General features: G+C 43.9%; 1 protein-coding gene across 2 annotated transcripts; it reads right to left on the bottom strand.

Moving 5' to 3' along the window:
• Window positions 1-487: 487 nt before the first annotated feature.
• Window positions 488-10,009, bottom strand: LOC148131655 (uncharacterized). 2 transcript variants are annotated; one of them, XM_087952988.1, is made up of 3 exons: window positions 9,852-10,009; window positions 5,815-5,920; window positions 488-5,209 (listed from the first exon to the last, which is right to left on the bottom strand). In XM_087952988.1, exons 2-3 carry the CDS (start codon window positions 5,918-5,920, stop codon window positions 3,219-3,221), a joined length of 2,097 nt encoding a protein of 698 aa, XP_087809114.1. In that variant the 5' UTR covers window positions 9,852-10,009; the 3' UTR covers window positions 488-3,218. The 2 variants fall into 2 exon arrangements, with proteins under 2 accessions (XP_087809114.1, XP_087809115.1); XM_087952989.1 differs by having other exon boundaries at window positions 488-5,206; window positions 9,852-9,994.
• Window positions 10,010-10,714: the final 705 nt, after the last annotated feature.

Below are 10,714 nucleotides of genomic sequence, written 5' to 3'. Positions count from 1 at the left end.
AGCTAGCTTTGTAGGTTGTCTGTATACTAAATTTGGTTGAAACTTGGTAGGTGGTACAATGAAGGGCAATTAATTGGCTCTGCCTGAAGGAGGTAGTTCTTTGTTATGTAAAATAGACTGGCCCAGGCCCTAATCACCCATTAACAAAGGTGTGGGAGGGCTGAGTTTCTACTTCTGTTTCAGGGGAAATATTCTGCCTTTTTTTTTTTTTTTAGTATATCCTAAAATATTTCATTTTTCTAGGAGAGGAGTGGGTTTTAACTTCCAACACCAGCCCACAAGACCTACACCACATTAGGCGTATCTAAATTACTGTTGGCATCTCCGGAGGTGCCATCCTTTGAGTTAAATCTGAAAGAACATTAGGGAGGAAAGTTAAACACCAAAAGACGGAGTAGTATGTAAGAAATACAATACATCCTGGTCTTCTTGATGAGCTGAGATATGGACCCAGGAGGAGAAAAAAAAGATTTTGGGTCAAGGAGAATTCATTTAACATCTTTATTTTAATTCAAGAAGTAGTTGTTGCAAACTATTGACTGCAGACGTTATTCCAGAGCTTTTAGCATCTTCAAATCCAGTCCCAATTTTCTCTCCATCTCCCTTTAGGAATAATGTTCTTCCTTTCTATTTTTAATATGGTCTAGTATAAAAAGAAAAAATCCTACAAGGAGATATCCCATGTTTTCCTAGCATATACAGGTAGCCCTTGACTTACAACACTTCCTTTAGTGACTGTTTGAAGTTACAACACTGAAAAAGTGAATTATGACCATTTTTCACGCTTATGACTGTTGCAGCATCCCCATGGCGATGTGATCAAAATTCAGATAGCAATAGCAATAACACTTAAGAGTTATGTACCTCTTCACAGTGCTCCACAGTCCTCTCTAAGCAGTTTAAGGAGTCAGCAAACTGCCGCCAACAATCTGGATCCTCATTTTACCAACCTCGGAAGGATGGAAGGCTGAGTCAACTTTGAGCCAGTGAGACCTGAACTGCCAAACTGCTGGCAGCCGCCAGTCAGCAGAAGTAGCCTGTCCTAACTTGTATTCTAATCTCTTTGTGGCTCTGTTGCTTGGCAATTGGCTCATATTTATGACAGTTGCAGTGTCCCAATGTCACGTGATCACGTTTTGGTGATTTGACAAGCAAAGTCAAAGCCGGGTTCACTTAACAACCGTGTTACTAATTTAACAACTGCAGTGAATCACTTAACAAGTGGGACAATGAAAGTCGTAAAATGGGGCAAAACTCCACTTAAATTTCTCACTTAGCAACAAAAAGTTCTAGGCTCAATTGTGATCGTAAGTTGAGGACTACCTGTACTGTAGCTACTGATAGTCCTTAATTTATGACTGATTGCTTAGCAACCACTTCAAAGTTCAGATGGACCTCCGCAAGACGACTTATGATCCAGATTCAAAGTTCTAACACAGGGCTCTTCAAACTTGACAGCTTTAAGACTTGTGGACTTCAACTCCCAGAATTCCTCCTCTAGTCATGTTAGCTCAGGAATTCTGGGAGTTGAGGTCCACAAATCTTAAACTGCCCAAGTTTGGAGATCCTTGTTCTAACAAATCACCCCCCAATTAACATGATCCCATTTTGGGCACTTGGCAACCAGCTCATATTTATGATTGTTTGCAGTGTCCCAGAGGTCACATAACTAGAATTTTTTTTTTCATCAGAAACCAGCTTCTACTTCTGGTTTCCAGCAAAAAAAACAACAACACCCATTACAGTCAATGGATTTGTTTTATAGCAGCAGATTTCATTTAACAACCTCAGCAGAAAAGGTTGTGGAGTTAGGTGTGGTTACCTGACATTCTGCTTAAAGACCTGATTTACAATGGTAATTCTGGGCTCAATTAACAGTCGTTAAGTCAAAGATTGCCTGTAACTGTCATTCTAATATGTTCTCATCTAAACTTACCAATTCATGCAATTTCCTTTAGGCTACCTTTTCTATCTATATAGACATATGGAAATGGCTTGAAGATCTAGTTTTCAGAAAGCAGGGAAACAACTGTTACTAGACTAAGTGGAACTTGCCTCTCAAAACACAGGTGAGGAAGTTGGGTTTATTAAAATTTAATTTCAATCAATCAGAATAGAGCTTGGAAGTCTTCAAGTTCGGCCGCACCAGGTCAAGCAATAGACGCTATACTATTTCAGATAGGTGACTGTCCTGTCTCTTCTTAACAACCTCCAGCGATGAAGCTCCCCCAACTTCTGAAGGCAAAGCTGTTCCACTGGTTAATTGTCCTCGCTGTTAGGAAGTTTCTCCTTAGTTCCAGGTTGCTTCTGTCCTTCATTAGTTCCTATCTATTGTTTCTTGTCCTGCCTCTCTGGTGCTTTGGAAAATAAGTTGACCCCCTCTTCTTTGTGGCAGCCCCTCAAATACTGGAATAATTTGATGGAAGGAGTTTTCTAATATTGAGACCTCTATTCAGCTCTACAATCCCATTATTATCTTGAGTGACCCAGCCATTTCCCTGACAGTTGGGACTGAGGACCTGTACAATTCCAGACCCTGCTGGACTCTATTCCCCATCATGCTTGATATTCACTGTCTGAGGCGAATGATAGTGAAAACACAGCAACAACTGGAGAGGCCAGGTTTCCCCATCTCAGCTCTACTGGAAGAATTTGCAAAGGCGGGAAAAGAGAAAACATCCTTGGCATGAATTCTTCCATTCGGTTTGGTTTCGGGTTGAAAATTTTACTAGCCTTCTTTTGAACATGAATGAGAGATCAGACATGGGATTGAATTTAAAAAAAAACCCTTAAGTGTATAGAACAGAGGTCTTCAAAACTTGACAGCTTTTAAGACTTGTGGACTTCAACTCCCAGAATTCCTCCTCCAGTCGTTAGCTCAGAAATTCTGGGAGTTGAAGTCCACAAGTCTTAAACTTGCCAAGTTTGAAGATCCTTGGTATAGAAGAAGCACCTCAGGGAGATTGCTAATTTAGCTCCTTGACATGCTACTTTTCAGTGAGCATTGAGATTTAGAATTATTTTATGGAAAAACCTCCGTGTGACCTCTCCTGCTAGGATCAGTTTTACCAATCTATTATTCGTAAGAGCTAAGGCCACTGTTCCCTTGCCAGAGGGCATTTGGGCCTAGTGAGAATTGATGTTCTACTACTAAATTGCCCAATACAAAGCATTTCCCTGGGCTGAGTAATACATCCTGCACTGCACCTTCACAAGATTTATTCCTGAGTGGTTTCAGCAGGCAGGATTGTGACGTTTCCAGGCGGTAACCTCGTGCGAGCCATAAAGGAAGCCCCCACAGCCTGTGTGTTAATCACAGTTTTGTCCTGCATTGATTCGCTTGGGTTTAAGAAAATAAGGTCCTGAACTGAGGATTCTTCAACAGTCTGAGAGTACAGGCTCAGTCCGTTGTGAGTCCTACTATGTCGAACAAGGTGTGACCTGCGGTTGAAACTTTTCCCACAGTCCGTGCAACAGTATGGCTTTTCTCCCGTGTGAATTCTTTTGTGCCGAGTGAAGTGAGACTGCCAGTTGAAACTCTTTCCACATTCGGGACATTTAAACAATTTCTCCTCCTTCTGGAAAAGCGAAGGGTCACTGTAATTTTTCTCGCCGTCCAGGCAGGCAATAGGTCGGCCTCCTGAAAGGACCACCTGCCGTGTGTTCATGATGCTTTTAAACAACGGGCTACAAGTGTAGCTGGTCTCTCTATCCAAACATGGAAACAGGGCTTCTTCTGCCTGGGCGCCTTCTTGTGGATTGACTCCAGTGATGAGGAGTGAACAATGGCCGTAGCTTGTCTCACTGCTGGGCCATTCATAGAGCTGGTCACCTACGTGTGTAGGCCTGCTGGGGTTCAGCCCTGCGATAAAAATCGAACTATGGCTGTAGTCTTTTTCATTTTCTGAGCCCGGATACGCCTGGCCCTCTGCGTAGGTCTGCTGGTGGGAACTCAGCCCTGCAATAAAGAGTGAGCTGCTGTCATAGACTGTCCTGCTATGGAGCCCTCCAGGTGGCAGGTCAGCTACATGGGTTGCCTCGTGGGTGCTGAGGTGTGATTTGCGATTGAAGCACTTCCCGCAGGACGAGCATTTGTACGGCTTCTCTCCGGTGTGGATCCTTTCGTGCCGCAGGAGTTCAGAGGTCTGGCTGAAACTTTTCCCACAGTCTGAACATGAGTAGGGTTTCTCTCCCGTGTGGACCCTTTCGTGCCGCATCAGTTTTGACGACTGGTTGAAACTTTTCCCACAGCTCAGGCAGGTGTAGGATTTCACCCCTCGGTGTGTGGTCTCGTGCCGAAGCAGGTTGGATCTGATGCTGAAGATCCTCCCGCACTCCCCACACCCATACAGTTCCTTCTCCGCGTGGGTCCTCTGGTGCCTGTTCAGTTTGGATTTCTCGATGAAGCTCTTCTCACACTTGGTGCATTTATACGGCCTTTCCCCAGTGTGGGTTCGCTTGTGCGTCACCAAATGCGACTTCCAGTTGAAGCTTTCTCCACAGACGGGGCAGATGAATGGCGTCTCTCCGGTGTGCAGCCGCTTATGCGCCAGAAGAGATGAACTTTGGGTGAAGCATTTCCCGCAGTCCACGCAGGAGTAGGGTTTCTCCCCCGTGTGGATGTTCTCATGCCGAATGAGGGTCGAGGCATGGCTGAAGGTTTTCCCACAGTCCGAGCATTTGTACGGCCTTTCTCCCGTATGGGTGATCCCGTGTCGGATGAGGTCGGACCTGAAGCTGAAGCTCTTTCCGCAGTCGAGACAATGGTAGGGCTTTTCTCCCGAATGAGTCCTCTGGTGCCGGTTACGATTCGACCTTTCGGTGAAGCTTTTCCCACAGTGGACGCACCTATAGGGCTTCTCGCCCGTGTGGATCCGCTTATGGGCCAGGAGGTTGGAAGCCTGAGCGAACGTCTTCCCACATTCGTTACAGGTTCTTGGGATCTTGGATCTGTGCCTGGTCTTCCCAGATGCACCTTGACCCGGAGGCTGGGGGACCTGGGTATAAGCCAGAGAACTCTCTCTCCTCTTTGCTAAATGGTATTGCCGCTGCCTCTCTGGGTTGAGACGCTTCACGGCTGGTTCTCCTCCTTCCAAAAACAAGGGAACCACGTCACCCACCATGTCTGGAGGGGTTCCAATTTGTTGATTTTGCGGATAGTTTTGCCCTAGAACACCTTCCTTCCTCTCATGGATCTGCCCGTCCCCTGCTAGATAAAAACAAACAAACAAACAATGGGTACATGAAGATTAACTCAGCAGGCTGGAAAAGAAAATCATTCAAGAGGAATTAATTTTTGCTAATCTGTTTCTACCAATGTTATATTTCTGGATGTGTCCTTGGTCCCCAGGGCATTTACTGTGTGGGTCACCTTTTTTAGAACAGTCACACTGATTTTCCAAGATTGGATATCCTAGGTTGTTTTTTTTTCACTGAAGGGCCCTTGGTGCTCTCTGAGCTTACCGTAATTGTTTTTCTTGCAGATGTTTCATTAGTCAAACTACATAACATCAGCATTTTTTCATTCTATCTTTTATAGGTATTGCCACTAGTAGCTTTCATCCTGTTTTTTTAATTCCACGGAAATTTGGCTTGTTGGTTCAATAATAGATTGGTCAAAAGCTTAAATTAGGAGATGATGTGCAATCCTGTAGTTCCATGTTTCTCAAATTCCATTGTGTTAACATATGTCGACTTCAACTCCCAGAGTCCTCCGTCCAGCATAAGCTAGCTAGGGAATTCTGGGAACTGAAGTCCACACAACTTAAAGTGGCCAAAGTTGAAAATAAAATATTCCTAGTTAGTACCACCTACCATTCTCCTGCATGCCACTTTCATAGAGACTCCTTTGATCTACATCCGACAATAGTCCTTGATCATCTGGGAAATACATAGCAACTTCTTTGAAATTCACTGGCATCTGAAAGACAAAAGTCAGCATCCATTCAATCTTTGCACCATCTTGAGTTCCACTTGCCTTTAAAAGATTCAGGCCGTGGTTACAGAAACATGAATTCTCAGAAAGCTGTAGTTGCTTCATAAATCTTGCTCTGATCACTGGTCTGGCATTAAACTGTATTTTGGACTTTGAAGATCAATAGAGTTTCTTGGAGTGGGGCAGCTGTAAATCGATGCTTCCCAAACTTTGCCTTCATTCCCCAAAAACTCTTTATCGGTCTTATCAAACTAGAGGACCAATTTAAGATCCTTCCTTCAGCACCGTCATAACTTTCAGTGGTCATTGAACGCATGGTCATAACCCAAGGACTACCTGTGTAATGAAAACAGTATCATTGAAATGATCTATATATCATTTCAATAGGTTTGGAAAAAGCACCTGTGGGATTACCACGGGCAATTCATTGATTTTCATCCTAACTGAAATACTCTGGGAAATTTTAGAATAAAGTTTACTACACTTTAAATCAATTTGAATATCCCTATTGTGATGGGGTCGTTGTCATCCAGAGAAAAACCACTTTTACTTTATTTTGAGTAATTTACCCACATTTGGGCACCACTGCTATAAATCATCGTCAGAGAGCCAGTTTGGTCTATGAGTCAGGCACCAGGTTAGAAGCCAGGAGACCGTGAGTTCTAGTCCTGCCTTAGGCATGAAGGCAGGCTGGGTTTGGGCCAACCACTAGGAGACAATGAATTCTAGTTCTGTGTTTGACACCTTCAGTTATTAATCAAAATAATAAAGGTGAAATATGAATAAATAAAAAAAATCATCCTCATCATCCCTCATAGAAGTACCTCAGTAATTCCACTGCACACTTTTTTCTTTTTAAGTATTTTAGTGAAATGTAATCAATTGAAGTAACAATACAGCAATCATAATACAATAAAATGTATCTACAGTACAAAGTTTTTAAAATAAACCTAAAAGGAAAAACCCATGTAATTTTAATAGAAAATGAGCACAATCTTTTAATCTATTAAATATAGCTCAGATTGCTCAATTTCCCCCCTCCATCCCTCCAACTTTTGCTTTTTTCAAAGCCTCCAGATGCTCCTTTCTGTAAGTGGATGATGTCATTTTGGCTGCATAAAGATCTACATTTAGAGACTGAGCAATGAAACACTCCTGGTACTTAGGATAGTGCTATAGATAGCAATCTATCAAAATAAACAAAAATAAGAGAAGGAAACCTCCTATTTCAGCAAGAATGAAATTGTTCTGACCAAGGATTCCTGAGACCGTAATTAAGCACATGCTTAGTTAAAACAAACCTTGTTTTATTTCAACGCTGGGAATTATTTTCATTCCCAGCCCGTAATGAGTCCCAAACAGTCCCTTCGAGATAAGCACACACCTTTCTGTCCTTTGAATTGCTGCCAACAACTAAAGTGCAAATGAATTATATAAAACCAGCCGAAGTAGAAAGTCCACACAGAGCTTCAAGGATTAATCCAAACAGAAGGAACGACTTTGCTTCCTGCAAAGGTTTCATCACCTTTGCCTGTCCTTTATCCCTTATGGGACAATCACCTCCCAGCCTTACTCCCAAGCCGCCCCTTTTGTTTCAGCTGCTCTTGCCTTCTCACAGCTCTGCTCACATGTGCACTAGGAACAGGCTCCCCTGGGTCCTCTGTCTCACTGCTGCCAGACTCCAGAGGCTCTGGAGGCAGCACCCCACTCCCAGATGGTCCTGGCCCCATCTCTGCATCGGGCGCAGGTCCCTCGTCCAAGTCTTCTCCAGATTCCCAGACTGGTCCCCATTCTTCCCCACTGTCCGATTCCACTGCCGTCTGCACAGGCTGCTGGCGAACCATAACAGAAACCTCTTTAACTATTCCATCTTCATTCCTTTAAAGTCTATGTGCAATTGGGTTCAGTTCCCCAAAATAGCTATGGAATACGGATAATCCTCGACTTACAACAGTTCAATTAGTGCCCCACAGGTGTCTTTTTTTTTCAAGAGGCAACTGGACTTTCTTGTTTTTCTTTGAAGACGTTTCGCTTCTCATCCAAGCAGCTTCTTCCTGTATTCAGTAGCACTGCTCAGAGGTTTACAGAAAAAAATAACCCTGAAATATTGAGGTAGGTACCTGACTATTTGCCTAAAAATTTGGCTTGGAAACACACTTTGACTGACAAAAACCACCCTCTCTTTTGAATTCTACTGTATTGGTGCAGTGTTGGTGGGTTTTCAGTTCAATGTGTGAGGATGTGTGTCTGTGTTTATTTTCATGGTCATGATGTGCACTGAAGATGGTGTTTGATTTCGTTGTACGAGGTGCAATGACAATAAAGTACACCAAACTGTAATCTACCAAAACTACCAAACAAATGTTGCACTCATATTTATGACCATTGTAAACACCCCGGTGGGTCATGTGATCACAATTCAAGCAATTGGCATCAAACTTGTATTTATGACTGACTGCAATGGGCTGCAGTCCAGAGGTTACAAATTTGCAACTTTTTAGCTATTTTCATCCAAAGCTGGATTCACTTAACGACCAAATAATTTGCTTAACTGCAGTGATCCAATTTATGACCATGGTAAAAAATAGTCATAAAGCCGGGTCCACCAATCATGGGATACTCAGCTTACGACCATCTTAAGTTATGATGGAAATTCTGGTTCAGATTTGTCCATGGAGATTCTCAGTCATCCAGGTCATGGTTGTCCCAAAGGTGCTTTTTTTTTTTCTTCAAGAGGTTACTGGGCTTTCAAAGAAAAACCAGAAAGTCCAGTTGCTTCTTGAAAAAAAACAAAAAAAACACCACTTTTGGACTTTGCAAACCACCCAGATTTGTGGTTGTAAGTTGAACGCTACCTGTATTTTTTGCATGAGAAAATTTGGCTCAAAGGGAAGTTTCTCTAAATAAAGAGCATCCCACAGCAAACCATGCAACTACCTTAATTAATTCAACATTGCAGATTAATCTACCCAACTGGCCAACATCTGGATGATTTTAAATGCAGCTTGTTGCAGACATGCAAACATCCTGGGATTTCACAAGAGGTTGCCAAATTCCAGAACAAAGCTGACCCCGTTCTTGCTATCAAATTACAGTAATAAAATATCTATGGAGATTCTCCAGATCATGGCTGTCCCAAAGGTGCTTTTTTTCAAGAAGCAACTGGACTTTCTGATTTTTCTTTGAAGACCTTTCGCTTCTCATCTGAGAAGCTTCTTTAGCTCTTCAGCCCTACCATACAGTCTGAGCTGAAGAAGCTTCTTGGATGAGAAGAGAAACGTCTTCAAAGAAAAACCTGAAAGTCCAGTTGCCTGGGGTGGGGTTTGTAATAAAAGCGAATTTGAGCTTCTGAACCCAAATCCTCAAGAGGGCAATGAATTGCAAGAAAAGGAATTGCAAGAGAAGGAGGGGAAGGGCTGATGATGGGATATGAAGTCCTCTCCTCGTTAAGCCCCGAGACCACCTGCCCAGAGACTACACTGCCCATTCTCCAAAAGCGCTGCAGAGGAGGAAAAGAAGGAGAAAGCGCACCTCCAGGTGTGCAGATCCGGGGTGGGGGAGGGAAGAGAGAGCTTGGTTTCTTCTGGCCCAAATCCACGTGTGTGGGAAACAGGATCGAACCCCGAGACACAACAAAACAATAAACAAACTCGAGAACCGAGCCCCGATTCTCCATCGTCCGCCTAGGAAACACGAAGTAGTTTTTCTTTTTTTTTGCAGGGCGGCATCGGGGCGGCTTGTTGCGTTGCAATTTTAAAATTGGAAGGGGGAGGGGAGGAAACTGACTCTGGGCAAGAAGAAGCGGAGGAAAACCCCCCACCCACCCGCTTCGTTTCGTGGCATTCCGACCTTTTGCAAGGGAGGTTTAGTGTTTTTTTGGGGGCGGGTTGGAAAAGGGGAAAAGTCCGTACCGTACCTCGCTCGCGGGGATTCCCACTTCGCAGCGCTCCGCCAGGCGGGAGACGGGCCGGGCTGGGCGAATAAGCAGATCGGGGGGAAGAAGAAGAAGAAAGGGAAGCGGAGGGGAGGGAAGAAAGGGAGGGTGCTCTTATTATGATAGGGCGGGCCGGCGCCTCCTCTTCGAGCCCCGCCCCCCTGAGCATGCTCGCGCGCCGCCACCGACGCTCGCGTGCCCTTCCTTTGCCCACAGTTGGCCCTTTGTTGTTGTTTTGATCACGTGCCTCTTTCTCCTCCTCCCGGGTTCCTCCTCCCCCACCGTAGTGTGTTCGCCTTCGCGTGAGTGGAGCGAGCGGGGGCGGGGGGGGGGAGAGGGGAAACGAACGGGAAATATATATTATACAACCTTTGATCGCGCGTTCCTTTTTGGAGCATTTTTACTATGGATAACTGTTTCTGCTTCGTTGCTTTTACCAAGTGTGGTTTCTTTTAACAGGTTATCCAATGCATGAATATCTATCTATCTATCTGTCTGTCTGTCATTTATCTATATCCATCCATCTATCTAATCTATGGAAGCCCCCCCCCCCCAAGAATTTTTGGGGATTATTAAAAAGGAGAATTGGAGAAACATGCTCTTCAAGACAGAAAGCAGACTCAGTCTTTCTTAATAGCCCCCAGGCCAGAAGACATTTTGTGCCCATTAAGAAAGATTGGGCCAGCCTATTCAGAAACAAAAGACTGTCACCTCCAGTGATGGGATTAAAAAATTTACATTCTCCTCCACCCAAATTCTAAGAACAGGACATGGAATGAAACAGAATGGAATAGAATACAATAGAATAGAAATAGAATAGGAATAGAAGAGAATTCTTTATTGGC

Source organism: Notechis scutatus, chromosome 2 (assembly GCF_049901735.1).
Source record: "Notechis scutatus isolate UNSWTSFEM ecotype Mainland chromosome 2, rNotScu1.2, whole genome shotgun sequence".
NCBI classification, from domain to species: Eukaryota; Metazoa; Chordata; class Lepidosauria; order Squamata; family Elapidae; genus Notechis; species Notechis scutatus.
Note: the sequence above shows the minus strand (reverse complement) of the source record. Positions and strands in the feature narration are given on the sequence as shown.